This window comes from Sarcophilus harrisii, chromosome 2 (genome assembly GCF_902635505.1).
Source record: "Sarcophilus harrisii chromosome 2, mSarHar1.11, whole genome shotgun sequence".
NCBI classification, from domain to species: Eukaryota; Metazoa; Chordata; class Mammalia; order Dasyuromorphia; family Dasyuridae; genus Sarcophilus; species Sarcophilus harrisii.
The window spans coordinates 587,506,322-587,534,277 of NC_045427.1; the positions used below are offsets into that span (position 1 = coordinate 587,506,322).

Genomic DNA, 27,956 nt, shown 5'->3' on the forward strand with positions numbered 1-27,956 from the left:
TCTGTGAATATAAAATGTACTGAAAGGTCAATTTCATCTGGACCATATTATTCTTTTTTTTTTTTTTTTTTTTTTTTAAACAGAAAGAGGAGCTGCCGAACCCAATGGATGTAGAACTTTATGAGTTCCACTTCAGTGACTTTCCCATTACAGAGCATGGATTGATAAAATGTGGGATCCAATTATTTTTTGAAATAAAAGCTGTGGAAAAGTTCAAAGTGCCTGTGGAGGTCAGATGATATTTACTTGATTATTAGGAATAGCAGTTCTTAGAGTTCTCAAACTAAATGTCTTCTGTGTTTAGAAATAGTGAATTTTCTGTTTGGGTTTTGACCAAGAAGAAAAATTACTAACTTGCAAATATTTCTGTGGAAAACTACTTAAACAAGACCAAGTGGCCTTCTTTAGATAAGATAGATTGTCAATTACACCATCCCAGACCTTCTTAGCCTTTGGGAATTAGGTTCCAAAGTCTGAAAAATCTTTTACTCCCTTCCTAATTCTTTTTTTTTCCTTCCTTCCTTCCTTCCTTCTTTCTTTTCTTCCTTCCTTCCTTCCTTCCTTCCTTCCTTCCTTCCTTCCTTCCTTCCTTCCTTCCTTCCTTCCTCCCTCCCTCTTTCTCTCCCTTTCTCTCTTTCTCTCTCCCTTTCTTTTTTTCTCTCTCTTTCTTTCTTTTCTTTCTCTTCCTTCTTCTTTCTTCCTTTCCTCCCCCCCCCTTTTTTTTTGGTTACAGGTCCTTACAAGATGGATGTACACAGTGAGAAAAGGTTACCGATCTGTCACCTATCACAACTGGAGGCATGGATTCAATGTGGGACAGACAATGTTTACCCTACTAATGGTGGGTTCAGGAACTTTACAGATAATTGTGAAAGATGAGGAAGATGATGATGGTGGGGATGGTGATGGCATTGATGATGATGATATATTAATAATAATTATAACACTACATTTCTACAGCATTTTAAGGCTTTCCAATTTCTTTCTGACTCTGCCAGAACTTCAGCATGAAGGAAAACTTGATGGAAGAAATCATCAGTGGAGCCACAGTGATTATAGACTTCAAGCTGGGAGGAATCTTAAAGATTCTCTAGTCCAGTTCTTTTATTTTTACTGAAAGAGGAACTGAGGACCAGAGAAGAGTAATGCATTACCCAAGTTTAGAAAGCTAATAAATATCAAAGGAGGAATTTGAATCCAGTTCTTGTCTCCAAGTGTAACATGCTACTCACCATGCTAGGCTGCCTCTTCATAAGTATAATTCACATAGCAGTATGATGTAGAGGATACAGCACTAGAACTGACGTCAGGAAAACTTAGGTTTATATTCTGTCTCAAATTCTGTGTGATCCTGGGTAAGATAAAACTTCTTTGGGCCTCAATTTTTTCATTTCTAAAATAACTAAGTTGAACTTAGGTTCTTTCCTACTTTAAGTCTATAATCTTATGAATTATTATTTTTAAATGGATATAAACACTATTATGAATAATAGCACAAAATAATTGAAAATTCAATTTTAATCATTAATTTTTATTAATTATTTTTCTCAATTACATGACATAAAAATTTTTAACATTCTTTTTAAAAATTTTGAGTTCCAAATTCCCTTCTTTCTTTCCCATCCTTGAGAAGGTAAGCAATTTGATATAGATTATATATGTACAAAACATTTCCATATTAGTCAGAATCATTAGATTCTAACAGTACTAACTAATAATTGTACATATTAACGTAAGAGGATATGACAATTTTATTGATACTAGAAAAAAGATCTCATACTCAAAAAGGTTATCTGGAAAACTATTGCCATGAGTTAATGGAGAGGGAGGAAGCAAGAGATTCATTTGGACATTGCCATTTGGTAGTTTCCTCTTTTAGCTGAATATTCTTGCTAAATAAAGTTGAATCAATTGTTTCTGTGCTACTGAACAAATGTAATATTGTCAGCACCTTCTAAATTTTGGCATCCCCAATGGGACAATACTCCAATTGTCCTATCCTAGTTATGGCTCTAGAAGTAGAGCATAATAATAATAACTTACATTTATATAGTCTTTTAAGGTTTACAAAGCAACAATCATACAAACTCACAACCACCATGCAAGTGGAAGAAGTACTGTAGTGAAAGCAACAATCATACAAACTCACAACCACTATGCAAGTGGAAGAAGTACTGTAATGAAAGCATTTTTATTCCCTTTTTACAGATAGGAAAACTAAGTCTCAGAGCAATAAAGTGACTTGTCTAAGATTGTGTAGCTAGCAGGTATCACAGCTGATCTGGAGATCTCAATCTCCTTACTCTTTAGGTCAGTGTTCTTTCTACTACACCAGGCTATTTCCATTAATCCATCTCTGTTTCCTTAAACAGACAGGAAAACTGAAGAAATATTATACCGATCTGGAAGCCTTTGCTATGATTGCAGCTGCTTTCTGCCATGATATTGATCACAGAGGCACCAACAATTTGTTTCAGATGAAGTAAGTGCAAATAATATGTTGACCTATGTTGATGTACTCTTGAAACCAAGATATACCAGTGCTAAGAAAAAAAGAAATCCTTTCTTTTCAAAAAGATTTCAATCTATTTCTCTTATTGATAATTATTACTGTTATTAGTAGAGTCTTAAAATTAATGAATACGAGAGCTGGAAGGAATCTCAGAGGTCATCTAAGACAATCCCCCTATGGATGGAGAAAACTGAGGACCACAGAGGTTAAGTGATTGGACTGAGATTATACAGGTAGTAAATTGCATGGCTAGGATTTGAAGCCAGACACTAAATTCAACATCATGCTGCCTCTCAATGTAACCCTATTATCGGGATTTAGTTAGTTAGCAGCATTGGGACTAAGTCCTAAACCAGTAATCTTCCTACTGTACCACATTGCTTTAATTAATTGATCAATATGTATTAAGCACCTACTATGCGCCAGGGCACTGTGCTAAGTGGTGGGATACAAAAAGAGGCAAAAGTCAGTCCCTGTCCTCAAGGAGCTCACAATCTAACAAACAAACAAATATAGTCTATGCAAGATAAATAGGAAATAATTAACAAAGGAAAGGCATTAGAATGAAAAGGAATTGCTTCAATAACATAGTGACATTATATATATTTATAGATTGGGTAATTTGATCCTCATAAAGGCAAAGATTATTACTTTTTATATTTTATTTTATAGATATTTTTTATTTTTTAAAGATAGTTTTTTTTTGGCTTATTCATAATCACACAGATAGCAGAGCTATGACTTTTCTGAGAACCATTCTTTTGCAATGACAGGTTAACATACCAGGATAAGGCTGACACATCCTGCTAGAATCCAGGACCAAATCAGGGACTTTTGCTTATCCGTCAAATACTCCCTCCCTCACTGAGCTGTGTATCAGCACTAGTTGGCCAATAAGCATTTATTAAGTGACTACTGTGTGTCAGGTACTTGCTAAGCATAAATACAAAGAAAGGCAAAAAAAAAAGTTTCTGGTCTCAAGGAACTCACAGTCTAATGGCAGTGACAAAAGACAAAAATTATGTTACAAAAATATATACGTATAAACAATTAGAGACAAATATATATGATAAAGATATATAGATATATAGAAGATAAAATGGAGATGATCTTAGAAGGAAAGCACCAAGATTAAAGAGTATTGGGAAAGTCTTCTTGCAGAGTTGCTCTTTAGCTAAAGAAAGCTGGGGAAGCCAGGAGGCAGAGAGGGAGAGGGAGAGTTCCAGGTAGGAAGGGCCAATCAGTGAAAATGCCTAAGGTAGGGAGATGGAGTATCTTATGTGAGGAGCAGCAAAGTATCACCAGACTACAGAGTATATAGAGTAGAGTAAGGTGTAAGAACACTGGAAAATAAAAGGAATCAGGTTATAAAGAATTCTAAAATCCAAACAGAGGGGTTTATTTTTGATTTGGAGCACTGGAATTTGTTCATTGGGCGTGACATAAACCTGTGCTTAAGAAAGAACAATTTTGGGCCAACTAGTTGGTGCTGTGGATAGATCACTAGCCCTGAAGTCAGGAGGACCTAAGTTCAAATCTGATCTCAAGACACTTAGTAGCTGTGTAACCCTGGACAAGTCACTCAACCTTGTTTACCTCAGTTTCCTCATTTGTAAAATGTTCTTGAGAAGAAAAGAGCAAAAATTAAAGTATTTTTGCCAAGAAAATTCCAAATGGGGACACAAGGAGTAGGGCATGACTGAACAACAACTTCTGATTCCAAATCTAATATTCTGTTCCATTCTACCCCCGTGAGCTATGATCTACAGGTGGAAGGAGAAATCATAGATCTTTCATGTATTCATCTATCTTAATATGCACTCAGAACCACTAGATGTTCTCAGTGAATGTACATTCTCAATGTCGATTTCTCATTTGTGGGACATGACTATTCAAGTAAAAACACTAGATTTTCCACAAACATTCTTCATATTTTCAAACAGTGTATTTATAGAAAGTGAGCAGAAAGTCAGTAAGTAAAAATCAGATCATTTAATCTGTTTACAATTTATTTAGATTTCAAACTGAAGTTAATCCTTTCTGACAAAAAATGGAATAAACAAAGAGATAAATGGGGAAGAAATGAAGCATAGGTGTTTTAGGAATCATCTAATAGGTGAAATTCAAAGCATAAAGTGTCTCTTTCAATATAGTATTTTAGTGAAGCTTATTCCTGTAATTCTGTTGCTTCTCAAAGCATGTGTAGAACTCTCCTTTAAAAACATAGCAAAAGATAAAGATTTGAATTTTCAGAGGAGTTAAAAATATTTCAAAGTCAATTCTGGTGAAAAGGAGCTTGGAAAATACCATTTGCGGTTTAAAAAACCAGGCATGCTTATTACAAAATGAGGATGATTGTCTTTTGTCTGTCAATGGTAAACAAAGAAGAGTTACAGAAATAGGAACATTACTGCAATAAACACATGGCAGCCATTGGTGATTCCTTTGAAAGGTATTGTATTCATTAAGATATCTAAATTTTGGTCTATTCATTTTTTTAAAAATCAGCATCATGATTTTATAGTTACTCTTTGTCCATACTTTTAACGTAATCATGCATGATGACACATGATTAAGTGATAAAATAAATTATTGTCCTGGACCTCAGTTGGGAGACTCTAGAACCAAAGGATGATCTGGAGGTACCAACAGTGGCCCTTGAAGAAGTCCTGCAAGATCTCAACAAATACTTCAAGGTTTGTAATCTAAGACATGGGATCAAAAGGTTTTGGAACCAGCATCTTTTTTTGAGAGGCAGAATGTAGTATAATGGAAAGAACATTTGTACTGGTATAAAAAGGAATCTGGGTTGAAACTCAGCTCTGACACTAGTCATGTGATGATGGATAAGTCACATGATCTTTGATTCTCAGTTTCCTCATTTGTAAAATGGGGACAATACTACTTGTAACTATCTACCTGGCAAAATTTTTAAGAGGGACGTGTTTTTACAAAAATGTAGGATTGTAAAGGTGATGATAGAGAAAAGAAAATGAAGCTCAGAGAAATAATCCTTCCGAAGTCACACAGATAAGGGCTTACAGAGCTAGGAATCAAAACCAGTTTTTATGGGCTCTAGATTCATTGTTCTTTGTACAGAGATGCTTTCACTTTTATTCTAAATATTTTGAATCAGAATCACCAGATAAACCTATACAGAACTGGCCCTGACAAAAGTCTTCTACTAAAATGAGGGTTTCTTATTATTTATTATTAGAGGCAATTAGAGTTAAGTGACTTGCCCAAAGTGTCAAGAATCTGAGGTTGGATTTGAATTCAGATTGTCCTGACTCCAGGGCTTGTGCTTTACCCATCAAAGCACCTACCTGCCTCTGTTGGTTCCTCACATGCTAGAATTCCAAACAAGAAGGGATGATTCTAGTTTCTGGTAAAGCTAGAGGAACCTACCCCTTAGCTCTCCATGGTCCTGATTTTGTCTTGTCATCTACTATTCTCTATCCGTACCTTTTGCTTTCTTGAACCTCAGTCTTTCTAAACCTACCTCTTGGATAACTTTGGGCAAATTATTTAACTTCTCTGGTTCTCACTTTCCTCACCTGTAAAATGGAGTCAGAGGTCTCTTCCAATTCTAAATCTGTGATTCAAATGACTTAGGAAATAGGTCCTAGGGAATTCCTGAGAAACATAGAAGTTGAGACTTGTCTAAGATCACACTGTAGGTGGAATCTGAATCCAGATCTGAGTGTAAGCTCAGCTGTTTATCCACTAAACCAGACTGTCCCTATACGAACACAAATGTATATGAATAAAGACCAGACCTATGATTTGTGACCCCACCACTGGTATAGAGAATCAATGAGGGAACTCTCTCTACCAATGCAGTTCAACAATTTCTTATGACTTATAATTTTAGAGTTGTTTAAGACTTATATAACTCTTTCCTGACAATAATACAGCAGTATAGGTAGTGATAGGATTATTATCTTATAAGAGGCAAGATGACTTATAGGAGACTGCTGAAATTGGAGTTTCTTCATCTATAAAATGGTGGTAATAATAGCACCTGCTTCTCAGAGCTATTAAGAGGATCAAATGGGATAATGTATGCAGAGTTCTATGTAAACTTATATATATGACAGCTATTATTATTCCCATTTTACAGATGGGGAAACTGAGGCTCAGAGAAGTTAAATGATAATTCCCATATAACATGTCAGAGCTAGGATCTACACCCAAATCTATAGTAGGAAGTCTTTTCTCATCTTTCTTTTCTTTCTAACATTTTTTGTCAGGCTTCTGTATTCCTGGGCACCTTTTCCTTCATTTAGAATAGACTTCAAAGAAAACAAAGAACCAACACAATAGTTTACTTTAAAGATCTAATACTAATGAATTGTCTACCTCTCTTATTATACTAGCATCACAGTATTTGATGCATATACTTTGTCACTCCTGATTCCATGATAAGGTCCAGAAATCCTGTTTCATTTTCTGTATTTCCCACAATAGCTAGCACAAGGATGTGATGCTAATAAGTATTCAATTTATATTTGTTAATTGAATGAATGAAAGAAGGAATGAGGTTTCAGGAAATATAAACCATTTACAAATGAGTAGAGACATTTAGTCATTCCCTTAGTTACAAAGCAGCCCTCCACCCCCAAGTTGACCAGTCCTTAGCAGACCAATCTGGAGATTTCTTCCTAATTCTGGGAACATATTGTTAAAACCTAGCTTAGTCAAGAGCCCCTTCATTTTGAAATACCAATTCCTTTTTTTCCCTTCAACATTATTTCAAATCAAGTGTTCTTTAAGATATTCAAGGTTGCTGCCCTTTAGCAAAGATTCCTTTCTCTAACTAAGGCTTCCTCAGAATTTGAATATTAGCTCCTGGAGAATAGGGATCTTGTAACATTCATCTTTATTTTCACTAGACATAAAGGAAAATAGGGAAGAAGAGAGGAGCTAGATTGGACCTGACAGGACTCCTCCCACCCACTGCTTTTCTTTCCTATTACTCCTATACACAAATTTGGAGGACTTAAGGAACACCTAATTATTGAGCTGTACCTGAAATTTAGTTATATTGAATGTTGCTTACAATAAATAGGCTGCTGTCCGGAAAAATCATTTTGTCATTCAGATATTTTCATGGTAAAGTTATTTACTTTAATGGAATTTAATCCTGATTTCTTTTCAAAACTAGATGTTATTTTCAATATTCCAAGAATGTGTGATGCTACTCACTACACAATGTAGCCACTTTACATCTTAGTAGGGAGAAAGGGGGGAAAACATTTACACATTACCTACCCAGGCGCTTTCATGAACAATTTACAAATGTGATTTCACTTGATTATCATAACATTGGAAAGTATAAGTATCGAAATAATCTACATCTACCCACCAGAAGAAATTCTCAAACTTCCAGAAATTCCATTCCCTTGAGAGAAAAAATGAACGAAAATCTATATGTTATTATTATCCTCATTTTGCAGTTGAGGATACTGAAGCAGACAGCGATTAAGTGATTAGTTTAAACTCACATAGCTAGTAAATATCTGAGGCTAGATTTGAACTCAGTTCTTCCTAATTCCATATCCAGAGCTTTTCCCTCTGTGCCATTTAGCTGCTTGTAGTAGATGACCTCTGGGAGCCACTAAAAAATATATATTATTTTGTAGATACTTAAGTCTTTTCGAGCTTAGCTAGACTGATCCTTAGAGCATAGATATAGAATATGCCCTAAGGGTAAAAGAATCATAAAGTTAGAGCAAAAAGGGATCTTAGATCAAATCAAATCTTCTTATTTCATAGATGCAGACTGAGGCTGAGCTCCAAGTGACTTGTCCAGTGTTACATAGATAGTTCCTGCCTTTACTCCGCCATCTTGGCTCTGCCTTGTTGTACAGATTAAATATCCATGGGAGGATTCAAATTCAGGTCTTCCTAACTCCAAGTTCACTGGCATCTATCTGCCTTTGAAAGACCAGATATTACTGTGAAGTCATGAGGAGACATCAAAGGGAGACATGTAGACTATGCTGGCTAGAGTGAGAGGCAAACTAGGGTAGTGGATAGAGAAGTAGGATGAAAGCCAGGAAGACCTGGCTTCAAGTCCTGTCCTCCCCTCCCCCCAACACATACTGGCTGTGAGCTCCCAGGAAGGTGACTCTAGGTTACTCTCAAATCTATAAATTGCAGAGAAGGTGTTCTGCATCTATGGAGGAAGTTTCTTTACTTGGGAGATCCCTATACCAGTCCTCTCTATTTATAATGTGACAAATTTTGTCCAGCTTTTCACAGCCATTCATTTGATTTTTTTTTTACTTCAATCTCAAACCTTTTATCTCTATTTCCTGGTTGACTTCAGGCAAATGATTTTAATCTCTCTGGCCCTGCTTTTCTCATTTGTAAAATAGGGGGTTTGACTAGATTACCTGAGAGATCTCTTTCAGTTTTAAATTCTCTACACTTCTAATGCAAAAAGTAATGGACCAGACATCTTAATTTGTTGTTGATGATTTAACAAATATTTATTGTGCATCTATTACCTGCAAAGCATTGTTTCGGGGATTGGTCTCTTTTGGAACCACAAGAAGCAAAAAGAATTAAGATCATAGGATAATGAACTGGAAGGAAACTTAGACATCACTTGATCCAACGCTCCACTTAAAACTCTGGAGCACAGGAGTAAATGAACTTATTTGTTCAAGATTACACATGCAATTTGTAACAGTACCAGAATATGAAGGCAGGTTTTCTGACTCTCGATACAGCGTTCTTATTAGGTTATGTTGTTTTCAAATAACTTCTTTATCTCCTTGCAAAAATGTGAATTTAAAATCAATGTCAACTAGTTAGAAAACTAAGTAGAGCTATCCATAAGTGAAAAGGTCTGCTTTGTTAAGTTCCTCCTCATTTTAGAGTCTTCAAGATAGCCAGCAATCTTCAAATGATTGACTATTATTAGATATGTTGCAGAGGAAATCATTTTTGAGGGGAGGGGTAGGTAGTATTAGACTAGATGGCCATTGAGGTATCTTTCCAACTCCAAAATTATTCTATGGTTCTACCACTTTATCTAGTGTAACTAAGAATGTTTCAGACATGCTTAGAGAAATGTCTTGGGCATCTGATATTCCTGTAAAATTTGCCTTTGTGCACATTTTTGCACAAGTGTAATTTGTGGCACATTGTTTTCTTCCTAGATCTGCATCGCCCTTAGCCAAACTTCATGGATCTTCCATTTTGGAGAGACACCACCTGGAGTTCAGTAAGACTCTGCTACATGATGAGGTATGGAAATTCTGCTCTAGTGGAAAAATCTGAGATTCTGGAGCAAATCTTTTATCTTTCTCCTGAGATGGCTTTAGGTTAATGAATATACTTAAAACAAATCCATAAAGTAAATATCAAAATGTGAACATATCAATTAATGAATTATTTGCCTGAAATTTTAATGTCCAGTAATGTTGTAAGATCTGAGCTGGAAGCGACTTTAGAGAAGGAAGTGGTTAGTAGGGAGCTGAGATTCAATACTAAGTCTTTTAACTTCAAATCTACCATATTTTTTATTAAACCCCACAGTCTAGGAGAAAGTTCTAGTAGGACTCAGATTCAGCAGTCACTCTTTTCTGCACTTCCATAATTTAAATTTTTAAATAATTTTTTTCTTTTATGTAATATTTTATTTTTTCCAATTACACATAAAGACAATTTAAAAATATTTTAAAAGTAATATTTTGAGTTCCAAATTTTCTTTTTCCCTTCTTCCCATTCCTCCGTAAGCTGGTAAGCAATTTCATATGTTTTATAGATAGATGATGAGGACAATACCGACAGCCTCGCCCAGAACAACTTAAGTGCATTTACATTCTCTGGGAAAAAACTCTGAGAAAGACTCTTTTCCCACACCCTCTGGAAGCAGGAAGAAAGTTTATCTAAAGTATGCTCCTCTTTGGATGCAAAAAACTTAAATGGCTTTCTATTGTTTTGTTCCGGTATAAAGTAAGCCCTTAGAAAATGTCTCTGGGCAATCTTTTGCTGTTGCCCACTGAGAAAATATCTTGGTGTCTTTAATAAAAAGTCTTTTCTTATCACAGCCTTTTGTGTAGCGAATTTCTGGCTTCCAACCCACCCTAACTTGGTGTTCTGGAGAACTAGGATACCAACCCATATTCCTGACACGATCTATACCTCATCATTTATGCATGTATATATATGAATATTCAATCATGTAAATACACATTTCTGTATTAGTTGTGTTGTTCCACAATTTAAAGGCAACAATTCTATCTCTCTGTCTTAGAATCACTTTGTATATAAACTTAAGAAAAGTGCCTTCCTTCATGAAATACAAGAGAGACAAGTATCTCTTATACTTAGGTTTTTTTTTTTTTTTTTTTTTTTAATAACTTTTTATTGACAGAACCCATGCCAGGGTAATTTTTTACAATATTATCCCTTGCACTCACTTTTGTTCCGATTTTTCCCCTCCCTCCCTCCACCCCCTCCCCCAGATGGCAAGCAGTCCTATACATATTAAATATGTCACAGTATATCCTAGATACAATATATGTGTGCAGAACCAAACAGTTCTCTTGTTGCACAGGGAGAATTGGATTCAGATCTTCACTTAGTTTTGAGGATTTGGGATGAAAGTAGAGAAATCATTGAGAAATAATTAAGGAATAATTATAGAGACATATTTCCTATGGGAAATGCAATAGTTTCTATAAGAATAAGTCATACCTTTGCACAAACAAAGCCAATGCAACCAGTATCAGAAGGAAAGCAGAAAGCTGGAAAACAATTTCTATAACTAGTATTTTTGACAAATTTAGGCCTCATTTCTAAAATAGAGAATTGAATCAAATTTATAAGAATATAAGTCATTCTTATGAATGGGTCACCTAGTCAAATTTTTACAGAAGAGGATCCTGAAGACCAGAGGGAGGGTGCATCTTATCTCCAAGTCACGGATATGGTGTTCATACTCACAACCTCCAGTTCCTGATCTAAAACTCTCTTCACTATACATTGTTGACCAGCAACTTCTCTTGGATCCTCTTTCTGTTCTGGGTTTTTCTGATATAACCTTCTCTTGGTACTCCTTCTATCCATCTAATGTCTCCTGAACATTAAAAAATTAACATTTTAACATATAATTTATTTTTAACATTAAAAACTTTTGAGTTCCAGATTCTTTCCCTCCTACCTCTCCCCCATCCATTGGAAAGGCAAGCAATATATTATCAATTATATCATATGAAATGTGATACAAATCACATTTCCATAGTAGCCATTTTGCAAAAAAAGCAAGAAAAACAAAGTAAGAAAATTATATTTCAATTTGCATTCAGAATTCATCAGAGAGAACTCTCTGGAGGTGATAGCATTTTTTCAATATTTTTCAATATTCCTTTGGAATTGTCTTGGATCATTGTATTGATCAGAGCAATCATGTCTTTCACAGTTGATTCTCATTGCAACATTGCTATTACTGTGCACAATGATTTCCTAGTTCTCCTCCCCTCACTTTGCATCAGTTCATATAGATCTTGCCATGTTTTTTCCTGAAATCCTCCCCTCATCATTTCATATAGTATAATAGTACTCCATCATGATCATATACCACAACTTGTTCAATCATTCCTCAATTGGTGGAGCATCCACTCAATTTCCAATTCTTTTCCATTTCAAAAAGTGTTACTATAAATATTTTTATAAGTCCTTTTCCTTTTTCTTTGATCTCTTTGGGATACAGAAATAGAAGTAGTATTGCTGGGTCAATGCATCTATGGCTTTTACAATCCTTTGGGTCTAGTTGCAAATTGTTTTCCATAGTTTTCCAATTCACTATTCTACCAACAACTCATTAACATGCCTATCTTCTCTCATCCCTTCCAGTTTTTATCAATTCTGATAGGTGTGAGGTAGTCCTCAGAGTTATTTTAACTTGCCTTTCACTAGTCTAATACTGCTGTAACAGTTTAGGGCATTCTTTTCCTATGATTATAGATAGCTTTGATTTCTTCTTTGGCAAACTTCCTATTTATATCCTTTAACTATTCATCAATTGGGGATTGGCCCTTATTTTTATAAAACTGACTCAATTCTATACTCAGAAAAACTTGCTATATATATATATTTTTTATTTTGTTTCATTGTCTATGGTACTTTTAAGCCAAATGTAATTTCTCTGAGTACCTCTTTTATTGATCCTTTTTTTTGGGGGGGTTGCTTTGTCTATGATCAAAATCACTATTCCTGCCTTTTTTTTTTTTAACTTCAATTGAACTATATTAAATTCTGCTCCAGTCCTTTATTTTAACTCTGTATGTGTCTTTCTGTTTCAAGTGTGTCTCTTGTAAACAACATATTGTTTGATTCTGGTTTCTAATCCATTCTGCCATCTGCTTCCATTTTATGGGCGAGTTCATCCCATTCAAATTCATGATTATGATTGTTAACTATGTATTTATCTCTATCCCAATTTTTTAATGTATTTCTTCCCATCAGCATATACCAAGCAATCACCAGTGTGAATTCTCTCTATTAAAGAAAAATCAGAGCCCAGTTATAATCTTAGCAGGTAAATTTTAGAGAACTGTCTGCGGCTCAGAGAGAGCCTTACCTATGGATCACATGGGTGGAGTCAAGTCAAAACACTCTCCATGATACCATACTGTTTTTCTGAGTGGCTTCAAAAGGCCAGCAACACTCAAAACATCATTAGAAGATGCGAGAACAAAACTGAAAATAATATCTTGCTATCTATCCTTCAATGTTTCATTGCATATTAACCTAGAATTCTATGCACAGATCTTGAGAAAGTAGATATAGTACTAGACCTGAAGACAGGAACCTCTGTGTTCAAATCTTGCTTCATGCATTTATTAGCTGTGAAATTTTTGGCAAATCACTTAACCTCTGTAAGCCTCAGTTTCCCCATAATATAAAATGGATCTATTAATAACACCTATCTCACAGGGTTGTTGTGTTGATAAAGTATTTGTAAAATGCTTTATAAACCTTAATATATTATATGAATTCTAGCTATTATTTTTAATGCTAGTGAAGGTCCAAATTCGGCAGTTGAAATGATAGGAAGGATGCTGAAAAGGGACATGGGAGGCCAGATGAAAAAGGGATGAGAATTCTTCCATCTGGAAAGATCAAGGCACAGGGGAAGTATGATCAAGTCTAGAAAATTGCAAAGGGAGTGGTTAAGGTGAATATGGACTTGTTTATCAGACCTTGAAACACTAGAATGAGGAAATTTACCTCCTGCAATTTGAAATAGGGAAATGTGGGACAAATTTAAGGAAGCATGATTTTACATAATGGGTAGTAAAACTCATGGAAATTATTGCTTTACGGAAATGGTGCTGTTTGAAAATGTTATACTTTCAAAAAGGTGATAGGAGCATGGATTATGCATTTAAAGCAGAAGGTACTAGACCCCATCCTATCCAACCTCCTTTCCTTATGCTCCAAGGACCTGAGGCTTGCCTTGGGTCAAATAGCCGGTCTGTATTAGAGACAGCCTTTGAATCTAGAATATCTGGATTTGGGAACAGTTCTTTGTCCACTGAATCATAGATAGCAGCTCTAGAATTAGTTACTAATGGATAAATAGAGTCAAGGTAAGGAAGGAGATGGGATAATGGTCAATGGACCAAAAATTTGCCCTAGTGTAGTCATTCTTATCACTTAATATTCATAGGATATCTGGGTTCTTCTAGCATTTGGGTTTTTTTTTTCTGTAAAATGATAATAATCAATCCTGTTCTACCTACCTTGCCAGGTTGTGGAACATTAAAGATGGGAATACATACGGAAGTTCTTTTTAAGTATAAAATACGGCACTCATGCATATTGCCCTTAGTCACATAAAGCCTTGCCTAATGTTTTGTGGAGAATCAATTCCTTGATGATTTAAGGGGTCCTCAAACTTTTTAAATAGGGGGCCAGTTCACTGTCTCTCAGACTGTTGGAGGGCTGGACTGTAGTAAAAACAAAAACTTTGTTTTGTAGGCCTTTAAATAAAGAAACTTCATAGCCCTGGGTGAAGGGAATAAACGTCCTCAGCTGCTGCATCTGGTCCGCAGGCCGTAGTAGTTTGAGGACCCCTGTAAAATCCTTTGATTTTGAATCACAAAAATTATCGATATCATTTCTCTTTTAGTCCACACGGGTTTGGCTTTGTATTAAAACTACAGTCAGCTTAATAGTCAAGTACTGAGTGGTTGACATAGCAGGATGGAATCAGCAGAACAAGCATCTTTCATGTACCCATTCTGGGGTCTAAGAGTTTATAATGGGATTAAGGAGGTTTTAAAAGTGTTTCATTTGTTCAGATTATTTACTCAGGAATCTGAACTGGCTCCCAATGGACACATAATGGCTTAATTGTTCCCTAAAAAGGAACATTGCCCATCAATAATCCATAACACCTTTGGCAGAGCCTCTCTGAAATACAGCCCAACCAGCTAAGTGCCAATTTGGAGATCATTGTCAACAATGTTGCCAGGCACTGGGCTCATTCAAAGCTTATTGACGTGGATAGAGTGGGTTTGAATACTGAACTGCTTTGAAGTTTTTAGTTATTGAATAGTCCTGCTACATTGTTTGGTAAACAACTTTTTTTTTTTTTAACATTACAAAGCCAATGCATCTGGTTTATGCTTATCAAGCTTTGTTTTTTAAAAATAAAGGAAAACTGAGGCAGCTAGATAGTGCAGTTGGATAGAGCATGGCCAGGTGTCAGAAACTTAACACTTACTAGCTGTATCACCCTAGGCAAGTCAGTTAACCCAAACTGCCTCTCAAAAAGCAAACAAAAATAAAGGTAAATTCTTAGGATGGATGCAGTCATGGATGAAATGTACTTTAATTACATGGGTAATTTTTGTTTGTTTGTTTGCTTTTATACTTAACATTTGCAATCAGAAGTCTCCAAGTTCTTTGCATTGGTATCCCTTAGATCACTGAAATGTTAGGGAAATAGGTCTTTTGTGTCACATAATGGGCCACAGCCTGACCAGAGTTTTCTCAAGTGCCTCACTGTAGCATGACCATGGTCACCACCATGGTCACCTTGTGGTTATGAAGGCCAGGGCAGGAGGTCTGGCAGGAGGTCCTACCAAGGACAATGACAGACTGTTTGCTGCTGAAGACGTCTGAACTGGCTCCAATGGACATATAATGACTTAATTGTCTTCCCTAAAAAGGAATATTTCCCATCAATAATCCATAATAACTTTGGCAGAGCCTCTCTGAAATACAGCCCAACCAGCTAAGTGCCAATTTGGAGATCACCAGCTATAGACTAACCAATAGCTGATGAATTTTTGTCTCTGGTCATAATTTTTTTTAAGTATTTGAAGAAATTGGTTATATTGTTGTTCAGACTTTTTTTTTCAGTCACGTCCAACTTTTTTTTTTTTCTTCTAAGGCAATTGGAGTTAAGTGACTTACCCTGGGTCACACAGCTAGGAAATGTTAAGTGTCTGAGATCAAATTTGAACTCGGGTCCTCCTGACTTCAGAGCTGGTGCTCTATCTACTGAGTCACCTAGCTGTCCCAATGTCCAACTCTCTATGACGCCTTTTGGGAGTTTTCTTGATAAAGATACTGGAGTAGTTTACTATTTCCTTCTCCAGCTTTTACAGATAAGGAAACTGAGGCATACAGGATTAAGTGACACAGATAGTATGTGTCTGAAGCTAGATTTGAACTTGGATATTCTGGATTCCAGGCTTGCTATTCTATCTACTGCATAACCAATGGGCTAAAGAGATGATCTAATATTTATCATTTCTTTTGGGGCAATTAGGGTTAACAATTAGAGTATTTTTTTCTCCAGTTAAAATATCTACAATTCCTTCAACTATTCTTTATGTGACCTACTTACATGACTCTTCACCACCCTTTTCTGGACTTCCTCCAGTTTGTGATTGCTGTGCAAAATATATGATGCCTAGAACTGAAGATTATTCTATAACTGTGGTTTGACTATAAACCAAATCTCATTTCTAAAAGACCGGTCTTTTGAAGGCCAATAGAGTTGTAATCTTCCTTGACATGGATGTTTTATTAATGAAGCTCAAAATTATTTTGATTTTAAAGTATCTGTATTATCTGAGTTATTATATTGAGCTTTTGGTCAACTTAAAACCCCAAGGTATTTTTTCACATAACACTATTATCAAAATAGATCTCTTCCTGTTTTGTATTTGCATAATTAGCTTTTAAGCCTAAGCAAATCAATTAATCAATAAATGTTTATTAAGCACTTACTGTCTACCATTCAGTGTGGTAAGTGACAGGGAAACAAAAAGAAGCAAAAGACAACATTTCCTGCCCTCAAAGAGCTTATAATAATGGGAGAAACAACATACAAATATATGCAAACAAGTTACATGCAGGTGACAGGAAATAGTTAACAGAGAAATGCACTAGAATTAAAAGGGTTTGGGAAAAGCTTCCTATAGAAGATGTGATTTTTAGTTGGAACTTAAAGGATGCCAGGGAAGTCTTGAGGAAGATGAGAATTCCAGGGATGAGATTCCTGCCAAAAAAAAATACCCAGAACTGAGAGATGGAGAATCTGATTCAGGGAACAGCCAGGAGGCCAGTGCCCCCGGACTGAAGTGTAGATGGTGTAAGAAGGCTGGAAAAGCAGGGGGTTACATACAAGTGCAAAACTTTGTATTTCTCCCCAGGAAATTTCAACTTGTTGGTTTTGACCTAGCACAAAATCCCAGTCTGAATTTTGGGTTTTGAATTCTAATTTGGTCCCCTGTTATACAGACCATTTCTTCCTGGTGTCATGTCATCTATATATGGATCTGTACCTTCATCCAAATTATTGAGAAAATCACTGAGTGGAACAGAAAAAATTCATCATGTGGTATATATGAGTATATGCAAACATCGCTGGGTATATGTGGAAAATGCTACCTTCTCTCCAAATTGTTTCAAATTTTTTAGGCTAAGAGGACAGTCTCATCTTCTCTAAGAGGAACCAGTATTAAACAAAAAAAGACACTTGGGTCTGTTTGCTATAGATAGGCAGAAAAAGAACTTTGGCAGAAAAAAGAAATCAGAAACTCTTCTGGTCATATATAAAGCAATCTCCAAAAATAATAACTTTTTGTTTTTTGGTGGATTGAACCTCCAAGAGAGCTAAGCCAGTAGATAAGGGAATCCTATGGATATGATATGATATGTCCTATGGATATGACATACCTAAATTTTAACAAAGTTTTTACTAAAATATTTTATACTGTGGTTATAGAGAAGATGGAGAGAAATGGTCAGAGAATAATAAAATCATATGATTCAGAATGATTGGATAGCCAGACTCAAGAGAAAAATGTTAATGGTTCTATGTTATTATGGAAGGAGATGTCCATCAGAGTCCATCAGGGATTTGTTCTTGGTCCAGAAAGCCAAAAGTATTTAACAGTCTTACCAGTGACTTGGATAAAAGCACAGATGGCAAGGGAATCACATTTTCAGGGGACTCAAGCTTGGAAGGTATGTCTATTGTGTTATATATCAGAAACAAAGAAGAATACATCCTTAGATAACAGGGTCAGGATCCAAAATCCTAATCAGGATTTATTAGGCTGAATCTAATAAGATAAAATGGGGCAGCTAGATGGAGAATAGAGAATGCTGGGCCTAGAATCAGGAAGACTCATTGTCATGAGTTCAAATGCAGCCTCAGACACTTATCAGTTGTGTGACCCTAGTTGTGTTCCTTTCTGGAGCCCACAGATTAAGAAAGACATTGATAAGTTGGAGGATGTCCAGAGCAGGCTCTTGATTCTGTGTCTTATGAGAATCAGTTGATGAAACTGGGCCTCTGTAGCCCAAAGAAGAGGGGACATGAAAGCTATATTGTTTGGTTAAGGGTTCTAATGTATTGAAAGGATAGGACATTTTATTTGGAGTCAGAGGGAAAAATCAGGAGCAATGGGTGGAAGTTACAAAGAGACCAGCTTAACCTGGATGTGATGGAAAACTGGAGGGCAGCTGGTAATCCAGAGGCTAGAACAGCTCAAATCAAGCCTCAGAGACTTAACAATTGTGTAATCCGGGCAAGTCACTTAACCCCTGTTTGCTTCAGTTTCCTAACATGTAAAATGGAGATAATGAGAACACCTACCTCAACTTCTGATTCTATTTCCTCATCCGCAAAATGTGGAAAATATATCCTAGAGTTGCTGTAAGAATAAAATGAAATAGTAATTGTAAAGGGCTTAGCACAGGATCTGGCCCAGAATAAGTGCTATATAAATGTGAATTATAACTATTATTATTAATATCATTATTATTAACAAGTGAAACTTTTAAAAAATGGAACAGTTACTTTGAGAAATGTTGGGTTCTCCTATGGAGATCTTTTTTTTTTTTTTTTTTTTTTTTCCTTTATTTAATAGCCTTTTATTTACAGGATATATACATGGGTAACTTTACAGCATTAACAATTGCCAAACCTCTTGTTCCAATTTTTCACCTCTTACCCCCCCACCCCCTCCCCTAGATGGCAGGATGACCAGTAGATGTTAAATATATTAAAATATAAATTAGATACACAATAAGTATACATGACCAAAACGTTATTTTGCTGTACAAAAAGAATCAGACTCTGAAATATTGTACAATTGGCTTGTGAAGGAAATCAAAAATGCAGGTGTGCATAAATATAGGGATTGGGAATTCAATGTAATGGTTTTTAGTCATCTCCCAGAGTTCTTTTTCTGGGCATAGCTAGTTCAGTTCATTACTGCTCCATTAGAAATGATTTGGTTGATCTCGTTGCTGAGGATGGCCTGGTCCATCAGAACTGGTCATCATATAGTATTGTTGCTGAAGTATATAATGATCTCCTGGTCCTGCTCATTTCACTCAGCATCAGTTCGTGTAAGTCTCTCCAGGCCTTTCTGAAATCATCCTGTTGGTCATTTCTTACAGAACAGTAATATTCCATAATTTTCATATACCACAATTTATTCAGCCATTCTCCAACTGATGGACATCCATTCAGTTTCCAGTTTCTAGCCACTACAAAAAGGGCTGCCACAAACATTCGTGCACATACAGGTCCCTTTCCCTTCTTTATAATCTCTTTGGGATATAATCCCAGTAGTAACACTGCTGGATCAAAGGGTATGCACAGTTTGATAACTTTTTGAGCATAGTTCCAAACTACTCTCCAAAATGGTTGGATTCGTTCACAACTCCACCAACAATGAATCAATGTCCCAGTTTTCCCACATCCCCTCCAACAATCATCATTATTTTTTCCTGTCATCTTAGCCAATCTGACAGGTGTGTAGTGGTATCTTAGAGTTGTCTTAATTTGCATTTCTCTGATTAATAATGACTTGGAGCATCTTTTCATATGACTAGAAATAGTTTCAATTTCTTCATCTGAGAATTGTCTGTTCATATCCTTTGACCATTTTTTCAATTGGAGAATGGCTTGATTTTTTATAAATTAGAGTTAATTCTCTATATATTTTGGAAATGAGGCCTTTATCAGAACCTTTGACTGTAAAAATATTTTCCCAGTTTATTGCTTCCCTTCTAATCTTGTCTGCATTAGTTTTGTTTGTACAAAAAGTTTTCAGTTTGGTATAATCGAAATTTTCTATTTTGTGACCAGTAATGATCTCTAGTTCTGCTTTGGTCATAAAGACCTTCCCCTTCCACAGGTCTGAGAGGTAAACTATCCTGTGTTCCTCTAATTTATTAATAATTTCATTCTTTATGCCTAGGTCATGAACCCATTTTGACCTTATCTTGGTGTACGGTGTTAAGTATGGATCAATGCCTAGTTTCTGCCATATTAGTTTCTATGGAGATCTTTAAGCAGAAGCTGCACACCTAACTGTTTGGCCATCTTTAAAATCAATGATTCTATGATCCAATGTTAAGGAAAAGTTTCTTTTTCATATATGGATTGGATGTAAAGATGAGATCTTTTCCAACTTTCATATTCTGTGATTCTGGGAACTTTTTTTGAGCTTTTTCTTTTGCTTTCATTACAAGCTATAATATTAATTGATAAAACACTAAATATAAGCTTCACTATTATAAAATCAAAACATTAAGCAATATTCCAAAATGATTTTTAGACAAAAAAAACTAGCCACCAAGAGTACAAAAATTACACAACATAAAACATAAAAATGTAAACTTTCACTAAATATAAGCTTCACTATTATAAAATCAAAACATTAAGCAATATTCCAAAATGATTTTTAGACAAAAAAAAAACTAGCCACCAAGAGTACAAAAATTACACAGCAACATAAAACATAAAAATAAACTTTCAAATGAAACAGTCAAAAAGATCTGTAATCTCATTTTTCTATACTGCTATTGTCTTCTACTTCTAAATCTGTCCCATCTGAGAAACTGCTTTCTTTTTTGCTTTGAAAACATTTTAAAAAAAGAAACCAGTGACAAATTTTTATATAAAGAAAGGGATAAAACTTTTATAAGGAAGATAAATCCACTTGATAGATTTTTATAAAGCTGGATTTTGTTTTCCAAGTTTTATAACTATAATCTGATTTCTTGAAGTGGCAAGTACTTATATTAGAAAAATAAATGTATAATCAGGGTTCTCACATGAAGTGGAAGATTATAATTTAAGACTTTGATCTTTGTGATTCTTCCATTAACTGAGTAAACAAACAGCTAATTGGTGGATCCAGAGAGTTCTTAATTAAAAGCAGTGAACCTAGGTTTGCCTTTGGGTGTTCTTTAACTATAATAGATGCCTTCTTTCTGTCAGGGACAGAGTGGTGATTCATTGTGCCCTGTTTGGAATGATGCTGGACTCCTCCCTTTGCATCTCTCTTCATATTAAGTACCAAGCCCAGGCAAACCCACCTCCACACCAGCTCTGTTGCATCTTCCCCATCAAGTTTTCTACTTCTAGGCAATCTTCCCAAAGATGGGAAATTGGGCTCTGCACACACACACACACACACACACACACACATTTATATACACACATACAATTACTTGCACACATACACACATATATTGCAGTGCAAACAAGTACACGTACTTGCATCCACATATAGGAATATGCAAACATGAAATGTGTTTGTATTAACATATATAAATATATAAATACACACTCCTTTGTATTTACATATACCAGTAGATATATACAGGTATGCACACATACTTACAAACATCCATATGGAGAGAGCCTTGTGTCATTTGACAAAGGTGATCCAGCATGGAAAGCTGTGAAAGGATTGACTTACATACTTACAGATCTGAGTAGGGTCTGACACAGTCAGGGAGCAGTCTCACCTGATCTCCCCCATGCAGGTAAGCTGAGTGTCTGGGCCCAGCCGGGGAGCTGGTCTGTGGCCGACCATGTCATGATTTCTGATCCAGGGTGAGAGATCATCTTGTCCAATGTTCTCATCTGTCAGGGCAATTTGGAACCCACAAGGGTGAGTCTATTTACCCTCCCACCATCAGTCTGGTGTTTGGCAAAAGCAGGACTCAAACCCCAGGCCTTGGACTGCCAGGCAAGCCCCCTGTTCACTAGACCAAGCTGCCTGTGTCTTTTCCCACGATTCCCCCTCACAAACTGCCTGCTTTAAGAGACTGATCTATTTGCTGTTTTCTGTATATGTCAGCCTTCTCCAGTCTTTCTGGGGCCTTTGCACAGGCTCTCCACCACCCTTCCTATCTCTTCCTCTCATGTACCTCTTGGGATTACTACCTCCTCTGAAAGTGTCCTCCCTCTTCTAATTACTGTATTTATATTTTGCTTACACAAAATATATATGAAAGGCAATTTAGGACAGTAGATAGCTCATCTCAGACTCAATAAAACCAGGATTTAAGGCCCAGGGAAACCTACTGGCTTCCATGGTTCAATCATTTTTCAATCCAGTCTGATTCTTCATGACCCCATTTGGAGTTTTCTTGGCAGAGATACTGCAGTAGTTTGCCATTTCCACCTAGCTGCCCATCTGCTTTTCATAATCTTTTCTCCAAAGACTAGAAATTACCATTCTCAAAGATTTCACCTTTTACCTGATGAATATGGAAATATGTTTAATATGTTGTACACATTTATCCTGTACCAGATTGATTGCTGTCTTGGAGAAGAAAAAGTAATGGGAGGAGGCGGGGAGAGAGGGAAAAAATGAAAATCAAAATATTATAAAGGTAAATGTTGAAAATTAATGAAGGTATTTTTAAGAAATAATAATCCCTCTCCCCCCCAAAAAAAATCTCACATTCTAACAAGGAAGACAACAAGGACATATAAGTGTACACAGAGTATAAAGAGAAGAGAGAAAAACTATACATTGTTTAACTACAAAGTTCTCAAGGAGTAAGAGCACCAGCAGTTGGGGGAAACAGGAAAGATTTCACATAGAAAGTGGTGTTTGAGCTGTGTCTTGAAGGAAAGAGAAGGGTTTTGTGAGGCAGAGATGAGGAGATTACATGCCAAATGGATGATCAGTACAAAGGCACGGAGGTGGGAGATGGGAGATAGAGCATTGTGTTATGATGATCAGGGAGGATGGTTTTGCTAAATCAAAGGTCGAGGGAGCAGGATCAGTGAGATTGAAAACATGGGTTGGAACCAGGCTGTGAAGAGGTTTAACCAAAGTTTATATTTTATCATTAAAGCAATTGAGAAATTCTAAAGTTGTTGAATGGGAAGGAGAGTGCCTGATCTACACTGGCAGGACTCTGGAGGCTGGGGAAAGAGGAGGCAGGGAGGCCCTTAGGAGACCATCTTATCTCATCTTCAAATTAGACTTCTGGGAAATACCTTGTAAACCTTAAAGTACTATATGTAAACAATTAGTATTTGCTCATCCAAGGCAGTGAATATAGTCCCAGGGCTGGTGATACTTTAGCATAGGGTAAGAGAATGCATCTGTGGTTTCCCTGGTACAAATGATTTCCAGGTGAAGACTAGCCTCCTGCACAAGCAGATCAACACCTGCTCAGCAACTTACAAGTTTTAGAGTTGTCTGGGACGCTTAGAGGTCAAAAGACTTGCCCAGCATCACACAGTCAATCTGGGTCAGCAGTGGAACTTGAATCCAGGCCTTTCTGGCTTCAGATTTGCTGTGCTCTACACCCCATTAATGGTAATGTTATTTAACTGCGTGCACAGACACCTTCATTCTAGGAAATAACCTATTTTTAGTTAGGATCCACAGATTATTGGCTCACTTGACTTTCATAACCTCATTCTTTGAAAGTGTAAATTAAGGCACTGATGAAGTATAGGGATATTCTAATTCATTCCTCAGAGGAAATTCCAATTTTCACCAAAGAGGTGAGATTTTTCTTCTCTAGACTGTAACAAGAACTATTTTGTCAATCAATTTTTGTGGTTGTCAAGTCATTTCAGTCAAGTTCAACTCTTTGTGACCCCCCCCCCCTTTGGGGTTTTCTTGGCAGAGATACTGGAGTGTTTCCTTCTCCACTGAAGCCAACAGTGACTTGCCTGGGGTCACATAGGTGGTTAGTGTTTGAGGGTGACTCCAGGCTCAGTGTTCTATGCATTGCCACCTCACTGCCATTATTGACCAATTAATAAACTTTTATTAAGAATTTATAGAATAATTTATGAGCAGCTAGGAGGTGCAGTAGAGTGCCAGGCCTAGAGTCAGGAAGGTCTAAGTTCAAATCTAACTTTAGACACTTCCTAGCTGTGTGACTCTGGCTAGGTCACTTAACTCTGCCTCAGTTTCCTCATCTGTAAAATAAGCTGGAGAAGGAAACAGAAAACCACTCTAGTATCTCTGCCAAGAAAACCCCAGAGGGGGTCACAAAGAATCGAACTTGACTAAAATGACTCGACAACCACAAAAATTGATGATCAGATTAATCATCAATTGACAACATAGAGTGATTTGGATGCCAAGTGGGCCTGAATCAGAATCCCATCATTGCCCCTTGTCATCCATTTGGCTTGTAACAGGTCATTCAACTTCTCATAAAATAGAGATACTGATACTATTGAGTGGGTTAACCAAATCCACTCAATCCTGCCTACCTGTTAGGGCTCTTCCATACACGAATGTATGTAAATCACATATGCAAAGTACTCTGCCAGCCTGAGAGCATTGTGGTAATATCAGCTACTATCATTAATTGGTTTGGTTTGAAGAACTGAAGACACATGACTGACCACATTGTGTTGTGACCTTTCATCTTACAGAGTTTAAACATCTTCCAGAACCTCAATAAGCGCCAGTTTGAAACCGTTATTCATCTATTTGAAGTGGCAATAATAGCAACTGACCTGGCTTTATATTTCAAGTAAGTCTCTAGGTCTCTCCAAGTTTACCTGCACATCTCTCTGAGACTGACATGTTTTTTAGTTTAAAGTTTTTTTTCTTCCCTGAGAGGTTTGTAGAGCTGCTGTTTACAAAGTCATTATTCTGAAGCAAAGAGACCTGTTTATTTTCCTCTTGACTTCTCTATAAAGTATTTCTTTCTGCTTTTGATAGCCTTAAATTATTGCCAAAATCTGCCCTTTGGAGCTGTCAGACCTAATCTCTCTTCTACTGGACAAATCTTTACATAATTAAAGACAATTTTCATTTGCATTTAATCCTGCTAAAGTATAATGTCCTTTAAAAGAAATTTTAACTAATAAACAAAGGTATAAAAATCCAGCTTGGCCCTGAGTACCAAAAATAGGGTTTCCTATTTTCTGAATATTCTATCCTGAAAAAGAAGAACAGGTCCAACTTCTCAATATTAACACCCCCACCAAAAAAAGATCCTTTTTCTTTTTTGTACCATTTGAAATTAGCTAAAATAATGGACATTTAACCCAGTGTTCATGAACTTGTTCTTTGAAAATGTTGATAACCATATATCAATATAGTTAGTTTTCTTGTTAATTCTGTTTATTCTATTTTATGCTTTTAAAAATATTGTTGTAAGGAATTCCTAGGCTTTCAGCAGATTCCCAAAGTTGTCCATGATCCACAAAAGAATAAGAACGCTGCATCTAAACCCTCACCAGAAGAGGCAAAATAATTGTGTAAGTGGGGCAATGAAAATAAAGCTATACTAGAACAGATTGAGACCATTAAACTATAACACAAGATTGCATTTTGAGAATAATGAATGAAACTTTCCATTAAGTAGGAATTAGCTTAATTTTCTCTTTCAATCCACTAAAAGAATGACTTAATATGGTAAATATTTCAAAATCCCAACATAGGCCAGGGTGGTACCAAATAACTCTTGACTCTTTGATTAGGTTACTTACTGATCCCTTCCTAAGCCAAACCAGATTAAAAAAAAAAGATTTTCTTGGCTCTTCCCTTAGTGCCTGTTCCATTTAACACTTGGCTAAATGAAGGGAATTGGCTAGGAGCACCCTTCAGGGGGACTAGCCAGTGGAAATCTTTAATTCCCTTCCAGTTTAAGTAGGCTTTTTTAGGAGCAGTTTGGTAGACCAATAGGTTACATGGCAAAATCACCTTACACTTTGGTACTGATTGGATACACATACAATGAACTAATAGTAAGACCATTCATTCAACAAGCACTTATTTAGTGTCTACTGTGAACAGAGCATCATGCTAGGTTCTAGGGAAGATTAAAAGTTTCATAAGATACTAATCTTGCCCTTGTGAAGTTTTTCAACCTAATAGGAAAATAAGACATAAATATAAACATTCATTACAATATATAACATAACAATAGGAGAGTTACAACAAAGCAGTGTGGAATCTGATGGGAATGTTAGTTGCAATAATATTTTGAATCCTGACACTTTGCTCTAAATTGATATGGTACGTTTTCCTACTTTTCTATACCTATAATGCTACCCTGCTCATGTCACAAATCTCCAACCACTCCTCATCTTTCAACTTTCCTATTTTATCTCCATCATAGATCCCCTTTTCCTTTTGGGAGCCCCTAAGGATTTGAAACTCTTCCCAGCCTTGGATATGCCAGTGCTAAAGTTACATGTAAGGCAGCTAGGTGGATAAAGTTCTAGAATCAGGAAGACTTAAGTTCAAATCCAAACTGGCACTCACTAGCTGTGTGACTCTGGGCAAGTCATTTAACATTATTTGTCTCAGTTTCCTCAGCTCTGAAATGAGGATAATAATTGCACCTTCCTTCCAGGATTGTGGTAACAAAAACAAGATAATTGTAAAGTGCTTAGCAGAAGGCTTAACACATATGAAACACTATATAAATGGTAGTTATTATTTGTTATTACTATTTTATGTGTGTGTATTACTGTGAAGAATGATGCTCAAGAATGCAAGATAATTCTTCTTGTTTGTCTTAGTTATCATATCTAAATGTTTGTGTCTTTTGTAGGAAAAGAACCATGTTTCAAAAGATTATTGACACTTGTGAAAAAATGGAAACTGAAGAGGAGGTCATTAAGTATATATCCATTGACCCAACCAAAAAAGAGGTTATCATGTAGGTGGTTGTCCTTTAATTCCAAACTGTTATATACAAATCTATATTTTCTATGGTTTTGCTTAGCCCTCCTTTGCTTTGTTCACAAGGGCAATGATGATGACAGGGTGTGACCTCTCTGCTATAACCAAGCCTTGGGAGATCCAAAGCCAGGTGAGTCTATTTCTCCCTCTTGTCACATCATCTTTTCTGGACATTCAGCTACACTCAAGCCTCATCTAAAGGGATCTGACCATTCCAAACCATTTTAATCACATTTGTCTTATATGTCACTATACTATAGAGATAATTTCCCTTTACCTGGCTATTTATCTCTTCAGCCAGGAGGAAGAAGAGGGAAACAAATAAATAAGTTATAGTTTGAAAGAAGATATATATATATATATACACACACACATATACATACATACATATTTTTTTTCCTATCGTGCCTCAGGGAGTGCAAAATGTGAAAGAACACTGAAATGGTTTCAAGCACCAAGGAGACAATTGGTCATCAGGTCAGATCCTCGCCAAGACAAATAGGAGGGGAAGTTAGTTCCCTGGGTAACCTAGATAACAATCATAAAAGCTTATCTGAAAGCATTACCAATGATGGAACAGATTGTAAACATGTATTTGAATTTCATTCAGGGAATTTCAGAGTTGTTTGGGAGGAGCAGTTACATTGGGCCAAGAATAGGCAGAGATGGAAAGCAGTACCTTCCTCCATGCTGCTTCTCAGAATCAGAGCCAAAACGGACCTCTGAGATCGTCCAGGTCCAAGTCTTGATTCTACAAAACAAGAAAACTAAAGTCCAAGATCACTTACTGTTTTAGTAACTGAGTTAAGTCAAGAACTTTGGTCTCCTGATTCCCAGGAAACCTTTTTCCATTGCATCTCTAATGATAATGATGATGATGATGAATGCTGCTATTGCTCCTGATAAATGCTGATAATGCTGATGAATGATGATGATGATGATGATGAATGAAAAGACATTTATTGAAC

General features: G+C 36.2%; 1 protein-coding gene across 1 annotated transcript in view; it reads left to right on the forward strand.

Annotated features, from left to right (window-relative positions):
- The window catches only part of PDE6C (phosphodiesterase 6C), a 78,176-nt gene that overhangs the window by 28,907 nt on the left and 21,313 nt on the right, over window positions 1-27,956 (forward strand). The window contains exons 12-18 of the mRNA XM_003755263.2: window positions 84-230; window positions 734-841; window positions 2,373-2,482; window positions 9,685-9,772; window positions 24,723-24,823; window positions 26,858-26,965; window positions 27,055-27,118. Of these exons, the coding sequence (XP_003755311.1) occupies window positions 84-230; window positions 734-841; window positions 2,373-2,482; window positions 9,685-9,772; window positions 24,723-24,823; window positions 26,858-26,965; window positions 27,055-27,118 (726 nt within the window). The remainder of the gene's footprint in view (window positions 1-83; window positions 231-733; window positions 842-2,372; window positions 2,483-9,684; window positions 9,773-24,722; window positions 24,824-26,857; window positions 26,966-27,054; window positions 27,119-27,956) is intronic.